Source organism: Erinaceus europaeus, chromosome 16, assembly GCF_950295315.1.
Source record: "Erinaceus europaeus chromosome 16, mEriEur2.1, whole genome shotgun sequence".
Lineage (NCBI taxonomy): Eukaryota > Metazoa > Chordata > Mammalia > Eulipotyphla > Erinaceidae > Erinaceus > Erinaceus europaeus.
In genome coordinates, this window is record NC_080177.1 from 22,892,605 (window position 1) to 22,909,403 (window position 16,799).

Below are 16,799 nucleotides of genomic sequence, written 5' to 3' on the forward strand. Positions count from 1 at the left end.
GGACTTTTATCCAACCACTGCTACCCCAGTCATAGCTATAAAGTAACTCAAGTTTGCTTTAAAATGAAAAATTGCCACCACTGCCAGAATACTACAGGTTTTTTTTAGCTTCTGGACTTAAAAACAAATGGTAGAGGTCTCTGCCTTTAGTTTTTGTTTGGGGGTGAGACAACCAGAGACTGAATCTAAAAGGGTGGTGGCTTGCAGGTGGTGTCTGACTTGGGGCTAGAGCGAGACATACTAAGTAGAAGATATTTAGGTTTTCCTAGCAATGACACAGCTGTTCCCCTGTGCTCGCTCACTCAAGATCAGATGAAGCCCAGGAAGTGGAGCAGTGGGTAAGTCAAGCATGGGGTTTCAGAGTCCATCTCTGCATACTATGTACCAGATGCTCTGGTTCATCTTCTCTGTCAACAAAAAATGTTGGCCTAGAATTATGGCAGGAACTGATGGGGTGGTCCAACCCAGATGGTGCTGAAACCTGCAGCCATGATGGACACATATACAGCTAAAGCTTTCATAAACTTATTCCTCCTTGCCCAGCTTTAAGCTCTAAATAGCCTGTATTACAGCAGTTATTTAAGTCAAGTGGTCTGGGAGGTGGTGCAGTGGTAAAGCTTTGGACTCTCAAACACGAGGTCCTGAGTTCATTCCCCGGCAGCACATGTACCAGAGTGATATCTGGTTCTTTCTCTCTCCCCCTATCTTTCTCATAAATTAAAAAAAAAAATTAAAAAAATAAGTCACATTTACTTAGCCACCTTTTATGTAAGTTGAGGTTTTGTACACTCCAGTTGGTACTTCCATTCTAGTATCAGGGCTGATGCTTTGTATATATTTTTCTTCCCAACAGTCTACAAACAAGGACTCCACAGCAATTTTTTTTTTTTTTTAACCAGAGCACGGCTCACCTCTGCCTTACAGTAGTGTGGGGTATTCAACCTGGGACTTTGGAGCCACAGGCATGAGGTCTCTGCATGACCATTATGCTATCCAAGCTCCCCACCCAGCATTTTTTTTTTTTTTTGCCTCCAGGGTTATTGTTGGGGCTCTGTGCCTGCACTGCGAATCCACGGCTCCAGGAGCCTGTTTTGCCCCTTTTGTTGCCATTGTTTTTTATCGTTATTGCTGCTGTTTGATAGGACAGAGAAATAGAAGAGGGGAAGGCAGAAGGGGGAGAGGAAGACAACTGCAGGCCTGCTCCACTGCTTGTGAGGCAACCCTCTTGCAGGCGGGGAGCTGGAACCGGGATCCTTACGCCCGTCCTTGTGCTTCCTTGCGCTCACGTGTGCTTAACCAGCTACGCTACCGCCCGCCCCCCTCCCCCGCAGTTTTTAAGTGAAAAATGTGCTAGGTTTGGGGGGGGGGGTGACTACTAGAGTTAACGCAAAGATGGGCTTTGGCAGGTGGCTCCCCCCTCCCCAGTTCTGTCCTGTTCGGGGACATTGTCACTTAGTGGAATCTCGAATGCTCCCCCCTCATCTGTCACTTCAAATCTATGTCTCTTCAGGGCTGCTGCTGGCGGGCAGTTGCCAAAGACAAGTGCAGGAAGCCGACAGATGCAGAGCCTTCCCTTAGTACCGTGCCGGCCAGTGTGGCCCGGCCTCGCCACCTGGACTTGCTCCTGCGCTGCGCCCGGCGTGCCCAGCGGTCCGGTGCCTGCCCGACACAAGCGCGTCTCAGATTGCTAAGCGCCACCGAGCCCTTTAGCCCAGCGGCGGCGCGGACCCGGGCTCTCCCGCCCCGCATCCAGGCTTGAGAGCCGCGGTGTTCCAGGAAAAGCCGCCCGCGCCCGCAGGCCCGGCGCACACCGGAACCTTCGGTTGCAGGCCGGGGTCCGCGCCCGGGCCCTTCCGGACAAGGGGAGAGGGCGCGGCGATGGCGGCGGCGATGGCGGCGGCTCCCCTGAAGCACCGGCGCACCACACTGGAGCGGGTGGAGAAGTTCGTGTCGCCGCTCTACTTCACCGATTGTAACCTTCGCGGCAGGTGTGGCCCCTCGCCCTGGGAACCCGCCGGCCGCACTGACGCGCTTGGGCTTCGCCCCTATTCCGGGTGGGGGGACCCAGCGCCGGAAGGAGGCGGGGTTGGAGCGCACGCCCACGACCCTTTCCGACCAGGCTGTTCGGGGACAGCTGCCCGGTGGCCGCGCTGTCCAGCTTCCTGACGCCCGAGCGGCTTCCCTACCAGGAAGCGATCCAGCAGGACTTCCGCCCCGCGCAGGTCGGCGACAGCTTCGGACCCACGTGGGTAACGCCCGGAGGGAGGGCGGGGCCGCAAGCTCGCCTCCCAATCCCGCATCCCCGGGCCCTGACAGCCGCGTGGGGACCCGCACCCTCTGCGGGGAACAGCACCCGGCCTCCCTCTTGCCCTTCTTCCGCCCCCGACACCCCTAAGGGAGGAAGCGCCCCCTTAGAACCCCGGCTCCTGTGCCTCTGCCCTTCACCTTGCAGCTGTCTCTGTTGCTCCCTTGTGAGTCCAAACTGCACACTTTAGGACCCGGCAGATGCCCACCCTTCTTAACTCAAGGAAGCGGGGGGGGGGGGTTTGGGGGGGTGCAGAAGAGCGGCCCCTCCCCTCCCAGGCACTTGCTTTTGCTCTCTTGCAGGTGGTGGACCTGTTGGTTCAGGGTGGAGCTGAGTATCCCAGAGGCGTGGCTGGGGCAGGAAGTTCACCTGCTCTGGGAGAGTGACGGAGAGGGTCTGGTGTGGCGAGATGGGGAGCCTGTCCAGGTGAGGGAGAGAGGGAGAGAGTATGTGTGTGTTGGTGGTGGTGATGGTGGGGGATTGTCAGGATTTCAGGAATATGGACCCTGGTGTTTGGGCACCTGTTTACTTGGAAGTTGAACAGGTGGCTTACTTATCACATCACCTACCAGCCACTTCCCATTTCAAGACTGAAAATAGTCACTTATCTAATGTAGCAATAATACATGCAGCAGCAGATTAGTTTATTAACCCTTTTATTAGGTTCCAGGTACAGTGACTTTGCAGTCCATAAACTTTTAAGGTTTTACCCCCGGACTTAAGTATATGGTAATGTGAGAAAGAGGAGAGAGGGAGGACCAGAGCATAACTCTGGCACATACACTGTCAGTAATTAAGAATATGACTTCATACTTGTGTATCCACACTTTCTCCCCTTTTTGTTGCCCCTTGTTATCATTGTTGTTATTATTATTATTATTGTCGATATTGCTGTCGTTGTTGAATAGGACAGAGGGAAATCGAGAGAGGAGGGGGAGAGAAAGACACCTGCAGACCTGCTTCACCACTTGTGAAGTGACCCCCCTGCAGGTGGGGAGCCGAGACCTCTAACCCGGATCTTTAGGCCGGTCCTTGTGCTTTGCGTCCTGTGGGCTTAACCCACTGTGTTACCAACTGGTGAGTGTACACATTTTTTTTTTATCTGAGGAAATCATATTTATTTATTTTTATTTCTTTATTGGGGAATTAATGTTTTACATTCAACAGTAAATACAGTAGTTTGTACATGTATAACATTCCCCAGTTTCCCATATAACAATACAATCCCTACTAGGTCCTCTGTCATCCTTCTTGGACCTGTATTCTCCCCACCCACGCACCCACCCCAGAGTCTTTTGCTTTCGTGTGAGAGTGCACATTTTTATCACTTCTTTGGCCACTGCTTTTTAGTTCTTTATTATATGTAACACATAACCATTCCAAATAGTATAAAGTACAAGTTGAAGTCCTCTTCCCTTGAACTAAGGAATCTCTCCTTAGCACCCAATCCTCAACCATCAGAGAAAACCACTATTAAATATCTTATTTATGCATCCAATCATATCCATTTTTTAAAAAGCTTTTATTTTATTTTATTTTATTTATTCCCTTTTGTTGCCCTCAATCATATCCATTTTATAAAAAAGAGAAGAGATAGGAAAGAGAATCAGAGCACCACTCTGGGACATAAGGTACTGGGAATTGAATTCGGGACCTCAAGAATCCAGTGCATCATCACTGAGCCACCTCCTGGGTCTCTGACTATATCAGACATAATCTTTATAGTCCTTGTGGTAGGTCTTTATGTCCTTTTATACATTACAAAATTGACATATATAGAGGTGGGTCCACTTGTTCAGGCTCACACAGCTTCCATTCTAGTACACTTAGCTCCTTGTTCTCAGAATTATCACTCTCTCCGTACAGAATGAAGACACACCCCTTCTTCCCTCTCGTCTCTCTCACTTTGCCCCTTCAAGAGCTCAGCAAATGTGTGACGTATCCCTGTTCTGGGCCAAGCTCAGTGATAAACACTGGGGACGTAGTGGGGGAATGAGGCAGATGTGTTCCTGACTTTATAACATTCCCTTAAGATAGTTCAAGGGGGTGAGGCAGTGGTACACTGGTTGGGCATATATATTATAGTGCACAAGGACCCAGGTTTAAGCCCCTAGTTCCCACCTGCAGGGGGAAAGCTTTACAAGTTGTGAAGCAGTATGGCAGGTGCCTCTCTCTCCTTCCCTCCCTCCCTCCCTCCCTCTCTCCCCCTCCCTCTTAATTTCTCTTATTTTCTGTAAAGAAAAAAAAAAAAAAAAGAAGAAGAAGACATAGCTGTTCAGGGATACAGTCACCACTGGAAACTACACCCAGTTCTCCTGACTGCTGCCAGGACCCTTGCCATAAGGCTGATGACCTTTCTGCTGGTACACAGATGCCATCTGGTGGTGATGGCACTGGTTGCCCTTGGTTTGGAATGCCAGCTCCCAGAGGTCCCAGATTCATCGATCTCAGCCTGGGAGAGAGGAGCCAGATGTGGGCACTGGTGGAGGAGCCTGGTCTCTGTCAGCTTTTACTTCATCTCAACTGTGCAGCGGCCTCAGGCCCTGCTTTCACTCCACTCCAAACAGGGTTTGACGAAAGAGGGAGAGAAGACCAGCTATGTCCTGACTGATAAGCTGAGAGAAGAAGACTCCCGGAGGTGAGTGAGTCCCTGTGCTACTGGGGAGGGAGCAGCTGTGGGCAAGGAGGAACAGAGTCCCAGAGTAGCCTAGGAAACACCCCCACCTCTTGCATAACCATCCTCAAATTTCATCATTTATTTTATTAAAAGCAAAAAATTTTTTTTCCTGATGTAAAAATGTTTGCCTTGTGGTGAGGCCAGAAAAGCACAAGGAAGTGAATCACTGCCATTGCTCCACCACCTAAAGATGACCGCTGCTTGACATCTCGGTGATTCTTTCAGACATAATTTTTTTTAAAAAAATTATTTATTTATTATTTTTCCCTTTTGTTGCCCTTGTTGATCATCATTATTGTTATTATTGTTGTTATTGCTGTCGTTGTTGGATAGGACAGAGAGAAATGGAGAGGGGGGAAAACAGAGAGGGGGAGAGAAAGACACTTGCAGACCTGCTTCACCACCTATGAAGCAAACCTCTGCAAGGGGGCAGCTGGAGGCTCGAACCGGGATTCTTACGACAGTCCTTGTGCTTCGTGCCATGTGCACTTAACCCGCTGCACCACCACCCAGCTCCCCAGATGTAATTTTTATAAATCGATCTTGCAATTTCTTTGATATTCTGCATCCTGTATATATTTTTTTCTATTCATATTCTGACGTGGACATTCTGACATGGCACCACTAAAGGCTCTTGACATTATTATTATTGCATTTTACATTTACCCAACACTGTGTCTGATGTTTCCAGACACTGGAGCCAAGATAGTGAGTGGTGTGGTCCTTGACTGCAAAGGGGACTCATACACCCACATAATCACCAATGAGGGCTCAGAATGAGAACAGTCTGTATTCAGTATAGGAAACTTTCCACACTAGGGTTGGGGGTGGGGAGAAGAGGGCCAGGAATGCTTCACCAAGGATGTCATGTTTGCTTTCTGAAGACTGAGGAGGGCAGCCCCATCCCTGCCATGTGTGTCCTGGCCCCCCTCACCCCTGCAGTGTGTGCCCCCCCCAACCCTCGTTAGCTGATTATTTTTGCTTTTCAAGCTCCAATATGGGAGGTTCAAATTTTTTCTTTTTTCTTTTTTTTTCTTTTCTTTTTCTTGTTGCAACTCAGTGCCAGCACTGTGAATCCACTACTCCAGGCAGCCATTTTTCCTTTTATTATTACTCTTTTTTTTAATTGGATAGACAGAGAAATGGAGAGGGGAGGAGGAGGTAGAGAAGGAGAGGGACAGAGAGATACCTGCAGACTTACTTCACTGCTCATGAAGCAGAGGCTCAAACCAGGGTCCTTGCGCATGGTAATATGTGTGCTTAACTGGGTGTGCCACAGCCCAGACCCTGATCCCAATGTTTCAAGGATTCTAAGACCGAGATAGAGCTTTTCCAAGACAGCTTTAAAGATAAAACTATTGTTTAGGCCATTTTTTAGATTTGGCTGCCTATTCTTTCTGACAGAGGTAGAACATCCTTCAGCAGGACTTAGGTTCTGTCTTTTTTTTTTTTTTTCCTTTCCCCACACTGTGGTCCTCCTGATAAAAAAAGCTGAACTAGTGGCCATGGAGGCAAAAGCAAGTTGGATTTGGGTCTTGATTTGAAGCAGTTTTTTAGATTTTCAAGTCATCCCTAATGAGAAAAAGCAAACGCTCCTTTCAACTCTCTGGACTGTGTTTCTATTGTTTCTACCACACACATTTGACTTGCGGCAGCCTTTGGGTGGCACATCCTGGAGACTGATGGGCAGGGGCCTGCTGGATGTTTCCTGGGGGCCTGACCCCCAGCACCCGGAGTCCACTGCTGGCCCCCTCACCTGAGGCTGCCTCTTCACCTCCACAGCCTTACCCTCTATGTGGAAGTAGCCTGCAATGGGCTCCTGGGGGCTGGAAAGGGGAGCATGATCGCAGCCCCTGACCCAGAGAAGATGTTCCAGGTGAACCGGGCTGAGCTGGCTGTGTTCCGCCGGGACGTCCACAAGCTGTTGGTGGATCTGGAGCTGCTGCTAGGCATAGCCAAGGTACGCGGTCCCACACACCAGCCCCTTGGAGCACTGTGCCTGAAGCTCACTGTGGAGCCCCCTCTTGCTTGGGACGTGTATTAAGGGGCAGGTCCTGCTGTAGGGCCTTGGGGAGGACAACCAGCGCAGCTTCCAGGCCCTGTACACAGCCAACCAGATCATCAACATCTGTGACCCTGCTCAGCCGGAAACCTTCCCAGCAGCTCATGCTCTGGCCTCCAGGTTTTTTGACCAACGTGGAGGTGAAAGCCAGCACACCCTGCATGCGGTGGGGCACTGCCACATTGATACAGGTAGGGTGGACACTGCCTAAATGCTCTGTGACCCTCAGCAAGTTCTTGCCTCTCACGTAGTTCAATTTTCCCCTCTGTAAAAAAAAAAAGGCAGGATCTAGACTGTAGGCTCTGTTAGCCTGATGCCCATGTGGCCCCATGCTAGATGCTGTTAAGAGTCACAGAAAGTGCTGGGTGGAACTAGGCAGGCACAGCTGGTACTAAGATAGGGGAGCTGGGGAGCCAAGGGTTGGGAGGATTCAAGAGGAAGAAGTGACCCTTCAGACTGAGTGGAAATAAGTTTGGCAGGAGTATCTGGTCCTCAGAGAGAAACCACCTGGAAGTAGTTGAGATGGGGCTGCAGTTCACGGAGGCCTTTCCTAGGGAGGGTTGGGAGTTCAGTTTTGAATCTGGTGAATTAGCAGTACCTGTGAGGCTTATGGGAAACCTACATAAATTTTTAACAAGTTTTTAACAATACCTTGGGGAAAAGGTATTAATTCTGTTGTAGCTGAGGTTCCTGAGCCACAGAGAAGGGCTTTCTCTGCTGTGCTTAGGTGTGGGTCCCTGGGAATAGGGGATGAGGTGCAGTGAGGAGAGACCCAGCAGGGCCATCTCAGGGAGCCCTCTGTTCTGGGCTGTCCTTTAGTTTGTGTCCCTAGAAGGGAGAGTGGTAACACCCCCCTCCCCCCGCTGCTTTTTCTTTCTTTATTCCCTTTTGTTGCCCATTTTATTGTTACTGTTGTTGATGTTGTTGTTGGATAGGACAGAGAGAAATGGAGAGAGGAGGGGGAGAGAAAGACAGACACCTGCAGACCTACTTCACCGCCTGTGAAGTGACTCCCCTGCAGGTGGGGAACTGGGATCCTTACGCTTTGCACCATGTGCGCTTAACCCACTGCACTACTGTTGGTATGCTTCTAAATTCTGCTTATAAGACCTTCTGTTTTGATCATCATATTAGGTTCACTTGTATTACTTACGATGTGGTCTATTTACATAATCACTGTTTTACCTGGGTCCCGCCCTGCCTGCAGGGTATTGCTTTAATACCCACTGGTTAGATGGAAGCTTTCTATGTTCTGTTCAGGCTCTTTTTTTTGCTCCACCCCCTCTCCTAGTCATTTCCTTTCCCTTGCCACTTCCGTTGAAGAGATGGATAAAAGGCGATGTATCTGATTAATAAACGAGATACTGCTTCCCAGCTCAGCCATGAGTCCCTGGTCGTCTCTCTACCGCCCGTGAAGCTAGCCCAGCCTGGCAAATGGCGCCTTGAACAGGGACTGGCACACTACCACCTGACTCCTTATTTATTTTTATTTATTAGTGATTTATAAAATTACAAGATAACAGGTACAATTTCACACCGTTCCCATCACCAGAGTTCTGTGTCCCCATTCCCTCCACTAGAAACTGCAGTGATTCTCCCAAGGTCACAGATAGGGTTGACTATTATTTCTATATCTATCTGTCTGTCTGTCTGTCTATGTTTTTGCTTGTTTTTTCCCTATGGTCCTGTATTCTGTTCCTTTTTTAGTCACACCTACACCTATTACTACTTCCAAATGTCTTTCCTTTTTTCCTCTTCTCTCTCAGGGTGCTGATGGAATTGGGTTTCAGAGCCGTCTAGTCATCTTCCCCTAACATTTCTCCCTCTCTGGGAGTATGGTCAAAATTTTTTTGGGGTGCAGAAGGTAGGAGTTCTGGCCTCTGTAATTGCTTCTCTGCTGGACGTGGGCATCAGCAGGCTGACCACACCCCCAGCCTCTCTCTGTCTTTCCCTTGTGGGCTAAGGCTTTGGCGAGTTGTGTTTCCTGGACACATTGTTGAGGTCATCTCCTCAAAGAGTTCAGGAAGGACTGGTAATGGCATCTGCAACTTGTTATCTGAAAGGCAGTAAATTACGAAGTAAGACAAAATGTTTAATAAATAGGAACCAGAAAGTAGGATTAGAACAGTTGAGAATAGGGATTTTAAGGTGGAGAAAAGTCTGTTTTAGGTATGTTCCTAGGGACCCATGATTTTTTTTTTCCTCCAGGGTTATTGCTGGGCTCGGTGCCTGCACCATGAATCCACCGCTCCTGGAGGCCATTTTTACCCCCTTTTGTTGCCCTTGTTGTTGTAGCCTCGTTGTGGTCATTATTATTGCCATTGTTGATGTTGTTCATTGTTGGATAGGACAGAGAAAAATGGAGAGAGGAGGAAAGGAGAAGACAGAGAAGGGGAGAGAAAGACACCTGCAGACCTGCTTCACTGCCTGTGAAGTGACTCTCCTGCAGGTGGGGAGCCGGGGACTCGAACCGGGATCCTTACGCCGGTCCCTGCGCTTTGCGCCACATGCACCCAACCCACTGCACCACCGCCCGACCCCTGGGACCCATGATTTTAGTAATTTTTTTTTTTTTTTTTTGGCTTGAGCTTGATAGTTAACATGGTGGTGGACTAAGAATATTATTTGGGGCAGTCGGGTGGTAGCGCAGAGGGTTTAGCGCACATGGCACAAAGTGCAAGGACCGGTGTAAGGATCCTGGTTCGAGTACCTGGCTCCCCACCTGCAGGGGATGAAGAAGCAGGTCTGCAGGTGTCTCTCTTTCTCTCCTCCTCTCTGTCTTCCCCTCCTCTCTCCATCTCTCTGTCCTAACCAACAATGACAACATCAATAACAACAACAAAAGGGAACAAAAGGGAAAATAAATATTTTTTTTAAAAAGAATATTGTTTGGGAAGATGTAGTCAGAATTAAGAATAGAACTAGAAAGCTAGATTAGGGCAGAGAGTAGCTCCCAAACTTGAAGAAAATATATAAATACAATTAACTGTTTACCTCATCAGTCTGACCCAGGGCCCATGTATATTCATATTAGCACAGGAGCCGATAAAACCTCTGTTAGTCTGAGCTCCTAGTCCATAGCCCCAGCTGGGAACATTCTAGGCTGCACTCATTTCAGGACCAGTCTTGGTCGAGTGGCAGAGTAGTTTGGCCCAGCCTACCTTTAGAGAGTGGGGCAGTCTCTACCATTGCTGCTCTGTAGTGAGGGCAAGGTCCTGGAAAGCCCCACACGAGGGCTTATGATAATGTTCTTGAAGGAAGTGACCCATGATGGTGGAGAGAGGGATCTATTAGAGGATCTATGGAGGGAATCCTAGGATTCCCTGAGTAGGGGCCCATATGATAGAGTGGCCTGGTAGTGACCAAAAAGGCCACCATTAAGTGAGCCCTTTTCCAGCTTTTGTAATTCCTTCTTTATCTGATGAGCTTGGATTATCTCCCAGCTGTTAAAATATTGTGTCATTTGTTGTACGTTGCTGCTTCTGACAGGATCCTCTGTCTAGGTGTGTAGGCGTCTAGACCTCAGTGAGGCCTGTGGCCTTCATTCATTGAAAGCTGACCTGTTAGCTCTGCCTATCTCCTTACAATATTTTAAATTAGTTAATTCATTTTAGATAGAGACAGAAATCCAGAGGGAAGGGGGAGATAGGGAGAAAGAGAGGCACCTACAGCACTGCTTTACTGCTCATGAAGCACCCCCCGCAGGATGGGGGACATGAACCTGGGTCCTTGCACATGGTAACATGTGCACTCTACTGGATGCATCACAGCCCGGCCCCTCCTTGAACCTAGAAGGAGTGGTTTGAAGTGGGCTCATGAAGGGTGCTCAGGGCTTTCAGGGAGGAAGGCTAAAGTGAGCCCTAGGAGGCCCAGGGTGCTGTAAGGCGGGGAAGTGGCTTGGGGCATCGGGGAGCTGGAGGGCTTGTTCTCTGTCCCCTCCATCTTCTTTTCCCGGTGTAGCTTGGCTTTGGCCCTTCAAGGAGACAGTGAGGAAATGTGCCCGGAGCTGGGTGACAGCCGTGAACCTCATGGAACGGAACCCTGAGTTCATCTTTGCTTGCTCCCAGGTCAGAGGGACAGCAGTACAGGGCTCGCTGGAGCCCGACAAGTGTCTCAGTCCTGAGGGGTCCCCACCTCTTGCCCACTGCAGCTATCTCAGGGTGGGGGTTCTCGGTTCTCCTGGCACAGCTCAGCCCCCTGTACCACACAGGCACAGCAGCTGGAGTGGGTGAGGAACCACTACCCTGGCCTGTATACTCGGATCCAGGAGTTTTTCCAACGGGGGCAGTTTGTGCCTGTGGGGGGCACCTGGGTGGAGATGGTGAGTTCACTGCACCCCCTTAGCCTCAGGCCACAATCCCCCCACCCCATGGCCCACCCCCTCCTAGGCTTGCTGGCTGTTTGCTGTGTTTCCTTTACACCTTAGCCAGTCCCTAGAATCCCCAGGCTTGGACCCCAAGGGGAGGAGGGTTGCAGGTATGGGGATAGATTACACGGCCTTGTCCTGGGATGTCCATCTGCAGAGGAATGGCTGCACCCATAGTGGGGAGACCGATGCCCCCCGGCTGCACTCCAGCTGCTCCTTGTCCTGTGCTGAGTCCCCCACCTCTTCCCCCAATGCCAGGATGGGAACCTCCCCAGCGGAGAGGCCATGGTGAGGCAGTTCCTGCAGGGCCAGAACTTCTTTCTGCAGGAGTTCGGGGAGATGTGCTCTGAGGTAGGCCGGGTGGACGGGGCTGCAGCACGGCCCTGAGAGGTGAGGGGCCGGGGCCAGGGCTGCTCTATTAAGAAGCCCGGCTCCTGTACCCCAGAACCCCTTTCCCCCCACAGTTTTGGCTGCCAGACACATTTGGCTACTCAGCGCAGCTCCCCCAAATCATGCGCAACTGTGGTATCAAGTACTTCCTGACCCAAAAACTGAGCTGGAACTTGGTGAACTCCTTCCCGGTGAGCAGGCCCCAGGGGTCAGGGTCGTCACTGCCCACTCACTTCTCAAGAGGATTATTGATAGACACCCCCCTCCCCACCCTCTCCAGCCCATGCCTAGATGCTACCCCTGGGTCAGCCTCTCCCAGGTCACACAGTGGGCAGGGCTGAAGGGTCTGGCTCTGCCTCCGTCCTGATGTGGTCTTTTTGCCTCCGTGTTCGCAGCACCACACTTTTTTCTGGGAGGGGCTGGATGGCTCTCGCGTGCTGGCACACTTCCCACCTGGCGACTCTTACGGGATGCAGGGCAGCGTGGAGGAGGTGAGGTGACACCTAGAGGCAGACAGCAGGGCCTGTGGGCAGCTGGCAAGGGCTGGTACCCTGCCCTCAGCTGACCTGTGCTGACCCGCTGACCCGCCCCCACCAATCCAGGTGCTCAAAACCGTGACCAAAAACCAGGACAAAGGGCGGACCAACCACAGCGCCTTCCTCTTCGGCTTTGGAGATGGGGGTGGTGGCCCCACCCAGACCATGCTGGACCGCCTGAAGCGACTGAGCAACACGGATGGGCTGCCCAGGTCAGGCCTGTCCCGCCGGCAATGCCAGCCTCAGCCTCTGCCTGACACTGGACCCAGCCTTCCAGCTGCACCACTGGCTCAACATCTACCTTGGGCATGAGGAGGGATTTGGGAGGCTGAGGGGGAAGCTGAGGTGGGAAGGGCTTCACCCAGAGAGGGAGCTCTTCCGGGCAGTCCAGAAACCAGCATTGCACAGATGGGTGACTCCTTTATCTCGGGAATCCCGGCCATCATGACTTGGTGGGGGGAGGAGCCACGAGGGCCCCTAAGGTTGGAGACTCAGAGTCGCAGTCTCCCCCAGGGTGCAGCTGTCTTCTCCAAAGCAACTCTTCTTGAAGCTGGAGGGCAGCTCGGAGCAGCTGTGCACGTGGGTTGGGGAGCTCTTCCTGGAGCTGCATAACGGCACCTACACCACCCATGCCCAGGTCAGCAGCTGGGTGCCAGGGGTGCCAGAGCACAGCACAGTCAGACCTGGGAGTGAGGACTGTGCTCCAGGGAGGAGCTCTGAGAAGTCAGGAGCGGGCAGGTCAGGAAGGAGGGAGAGAGGAAGGGCATTTGGGATGGGTCACTCCTGAGCAGCTTTATCTAGGCGGCCCAGGGAGCCACAGGGAATCCCAGCGAAGCGCTGGGGGCTGGGGTGGGGGTGGGGGTGGGACAGTGACAGGGAGGTCTTGTGGAGGTGTCCTGGGACAGTGGAGCTGCCGCTACTGATCCCTCTGTCCTGGGCTCAGATCAAAAAGGGCAACCGGGACTGCGAGCGGATCCTGCATGACGTGGAGCTGGTGAGCAGCCTGGCCCTGGCCCGCAGCACCCAATTCCTGTACCCGGCGGCCCAACTGCAGGAGCTGTGGAGGTGAGCCTGGTGACTGCCCCTGCCCATCCCACCACCCCTGCCAGCTCACCCCAGACACCTGCCAGCTTCATCCTCCCCCTCCCTGCACTTGGCCCCTGCAGGCTCCTGCTCTTAAACCAGTTCCACGACGTGGTGACGGGCAGCTGCATCCAGCTGGTGGTCGAGGAGGCCATGGCCCACTATAAAGGTAGGCAGGCAGCATCCCTAGCTCCCCAGAGAGCCAAGTGTCCCCCAAGAGAGGCCATCACAGGCCCCTGCCTACCCGTGACCCGCCACCCTCTCTTTAGACATTCGCTCCCAGGGTGGTGCCCTCCTCAGCGCTGCGGCCACAGCCTTGTGTGCAGGGGAGCCAGGTCCTGGGGGCCTCCTCATCGTCAACACGCTGCCCTGGAAGCGCACGGAAGTGCTGGCCCTGCCCCGACCTGGCGGGTCCCACAGCATAGGTACACTGGGAGAAAGGTTCAAGGCCAGGGAAGTGTTAGGGCTACTCCCTGGGGTCTCTGCCCTGGGCTGCCTGCCGCAAGCTGGAGGGGTTGGTAGATTTGGTGACTCCTCCTCTGCCCTCTGGGCCCACTGCCCTGAGCAAGGCTTCCAGAAGGTCAAGGAGATGACACTGATGCCCTGGCCTTGCCCTCAGCCCTGGTGACAGTGCCCAGCATGGGTTATGCACCTGCTCCCGCGCCCACCTCCCTGCAGCCTCTGCAGCCCCAGCAGCCTGTGTATGTGGTGCAAGAGGTGAGTGCTGGCACATCCTGGTGGGGCATCCGCAGCCCTGACCTCCCTGACCATCCTCACCTTGAGGAGGTCAGCGGTGAGGCCAGGCTGGAGTAGGTGGGGCTGTTGGTGGGGTGGGGTGGGGCTGTGAGGCTCCTTCAGCTCTACCTCAAGGCCTGCTCTCACCAAGACTGATGGCTCTGTGACTCTGGACAATGGCATCATCCGGGTGAAGCTGAACCCTACCGGCTGCCTGACGTCCCTGGTGCTGGTGGCCTCTGGCAGGTGTCAGTCCCCCACTGCCCTCTCCTTGTGCTTAGCAGGGGAACCCTAGGCCCTGCTCCCTAGGCTGAGCCGCCCGCTAGCTGAAGCACTGCCCACAGCACCCTACCAGCTGCCCTTGGCTGGGACCCAGACATGGAGCAGGGGGAAGCGTCCCCCGTCCCCTAGAGCCCTCACCCTCAGGCAGCTAGAGACAGGGGCTGCCCTGTCCTTCCAGGGAGGCCATCGCAGAGGGAGCCGTGGGGAACCAGTTTGTGCTGTTCGATGACGTGCCCCTGTACTGGGATGCATGGGATGTCATGGACTACCACCTAGAGACACGGTGAGGCTGGGCAGGCTTGGGGCAGAGGTCTGGTGGAGCCCTCGTGAGCCTGCCCTAGCTCAGCACTTGTACCCCACCCCCCTCTGCCAGGAAGCCGGTGCCGGGCCAGGCAGGGACACTGGCAGTGGGTGCTGAGGGGGGCTTGCGGGGCAGCGCCTGGTTCCTGCTACAGCTCAGCCCCAACAGCCGGCTCAGCCAGGAGGTGGTGCTAGACGTTGGCTGCCCCTACGTCCGCTTCCACACTGAGGTAGTGGGGACAAGGGGGCTCGCCGGGTGAGTGGTGTCTAGGGGACAAGCCTGGAGCTTGGCCTATGTCTCTTCCCTTGCTTTTCTCCCCCCTGACCCCCCAGGTGCACTGGCATGAGTCCCACAAGTTCTTGAAGGTGGAGTTTCCTGCCCACGTGCGGAGCTCCCAGGCCACCTATGAGGTCCAGTTTGGGCATCTGCAGCGGCCCACCCATAAGAACACCTCTTGGGACTGGGCTCGATATGAGGTCTGACATGGGGTGGGGGGCTGGGGGCTGGGGCTCCCCGGTGGGAGAGACGAGATATGAAATGTCGTTGAGGAGTAGGGACAGCATTTTCTAGTAGTTTTGCTGGTCTCTCTCTCTCTCGAACCAGGGCTTTCACATGTTGCTGTTCTGGCCATTTTTTTCATTCATACAGAGAGGCAGGAAGGGAGAGAGACCAGGGGACCAGAGCTTCCTCTGTTGCCGTAATACTTTTCAAGTGGTCTGGGCTTAAACTCAGGGCACACGCCATGGCCACAGGGGGAGCTGGGGACCTCTCTCTTCAGCCTCATTTGCTGGTTCTAACATGTCCCAGGCACTGTGCGAAGTGGTCTGTTTCCCTTGTTTCTCAGGCCTGCATGGTGGGCAGACACTATCACCCAAGCCACAGATACGAAACCGAGGCTTAGGCAGGCTGGGTGGTGTGCTTGAGGCTGCTGCCTCTGGTGAGAGCTGGAGCCCCAGCCTGAGGTCCCAGAGCTTTTGCTTGCTCTAATGACAGGAGCTCTGCCCTGCAGGTGTGGGCCCACCGCTGGATGGACCTGTCGGAGCACGGCTTCGGGCTGGCCCTGCTCAACGACTGCAAATACGGTGCCTCCGTGCATGGCAGCGTCCTCAGCCTCTCCCTGTGAGTGGGGTCCCTGCTGTGCCTGGGGACAGGGGGCTGGGGACAGGGGCAGCCCGGACAGCTCCCACTCTGTGCATCCCTCCATCTTCTCTACCCCAGCTTGCGGGCACCCAAGGCCCCTGATGCCACAGCTGACATGGGGCGCCATGAGTTCACCTATGCACTGATGCCACACAAGGGTGAGTGCAGGGCACCACATCTCCACTCCAGCTCGGGCAGCCCCTGCCCGAATTCCTACCTGCGCCCCTCTTCGGTCCCTGCCCAGGCTCCTTCCAGGATGCTGGTGTGATCCAAGCTGCCTACAACCTCAACTTCCCCCTGTTGGCACTGCCGGCCCCGGGCCGGGCGCCGGCCACAGCCTGGAGCGCCTTCTCTGTGTCCACATCCGCAGTTGTGCTGGAGACTGTCAAGCAGGCAAAGGACTGGGCGGTCCTGGGGGGTGGGCCCTGCACCAGCTCCCCACACCCGTAGCTTACCTGCCACCACCACCCCTGCAGGCTGAGTCCTGCCCCCAGGGCCGCACGCTTGTCCTGAGGCTGTATGAGGCCCACGGCAGCCACGTGGACTGCTGGCTGCGCACCTCGCTGCTGGTGCAAGAGGCTGTCCTGTGAGTGGGGCTCGGGCAAGGTGAGGGTAGGGAGACAGCCTGCCCTGTGGGGTCCTCACAGACTCTCCTGCTCTCCAGCTGTGACCTCCTGGAGCGGCGGGACTCTGCTGGATACCTGCCCCTTCAGGAAAATGGCCTGAAGCTGACCTTTTCTCCCTTCCAAGTGCGCTCACTCTTGCTGGTGCTGCAGCCCTCACTGAGCTGATCCTGAGGGTGGGGGTACTTTGGGGAGTGACCTGGGGGTGAGGGTAGGTGAACAATAAATCCTTGGCTCAGGAACCTTGCCAACAGCTTCCACTCATTCCCTCAGGAGGGACCCGGAGATGGGTAACTATA

The 16,799-nt window shown here is 53.7% G+C and overlaps 1 protein-coding gene across 3 annotated transcripts; it reads left to right on the forward strand.

Annotated features, from left to right (window-relative positions):
- The first annotated feature begins 1,714 nt into the window (after positions 1–1,714).
- MAN2C1 (mannosidase alpha class 2C member 1) lies at positions 1,715–16,742 on the forward strand. Of its 3 annotated transcripts, none has more exons than XM_016189416.2 (26): positions 1,715–1,988; positions 2,120–2,245; positions 2,608–2,731; positions 4,873–4,943; positions 6,765–6,942; positions 7,046–7,235; positions 11,005–11,111; positions 11,255–11,365; positions 11,669–11,761; positions 11,875–11,991; positions 12,196–12,291; positions 12,403–12,548; positions 12,850–12,973; positions 13,280–13,401; positions 13,503–13,588; positions 13,689–13,860; positions 14,039–14,136; positions 14,268–14,400; positions 14,615–14,719; positions 14,810–14,966; positions 15,070–15,213; positions 15,747–15,856; positions 15,956–16,035; positions 16,122–16,270; positions 16,354–16,463; positions 16,542–16,742. In XM_016189416.2, the coding sequence occupies exons 1-26, from the start codon at positions 1,879–1,881 to the stop codon at positions 16,666–16,668; spliced, it is 3,186 nt and encodes a 1,061-aa protein (XP_016044902.2). In that variant the 5' UTR covers positions 1,715–1,878; the 3' UTR covers positions 16,669–16,742. The 3 variants fall into 3 exon arrangements, with proteins under 3 accessions (XP_016044902.2, XP_007525848.2, XP_060030724.1); XM_007525786.3 differs by having other exon boundaries at positions 1,716–1,988; positions 13,689–13,844; positions 14,306–14,400; XM_060174741.1 differs by lacking the exon at positions 13,689–13,860 and having other exon boundaries at positions 1,716–1,988; positions 14,306–14,400.
- The last annotated feature ends 57 nt before the right edge of the window (positions 16,743–16,799 follow it).

Bases quoted from the DNA above. Each gene is read 5' to 3' on its own strand.
- MAN2C1 (XM_016189416.2), top strand. From the start codon at position 1,879: ATGGCGGCGGCGATGGCGGCGGCTCCCCTGAAGCACCGGCGCACCACA. The intron at 1,989-2,119 runs GTGTGGCCCCTC...CTTTCCGACCAG, and splicing joins GATTGTAACCTTCGCGGCAG to GCTGTTCGGGGACAGCTGCC. The intron at 7,236-11,004 runs GTAGGGTGGACA...TTCCCGGTGTAG, and splicing joins GCACTGCCACATTGATACAG to CTTGGCTTTGGCCCTTCAAG.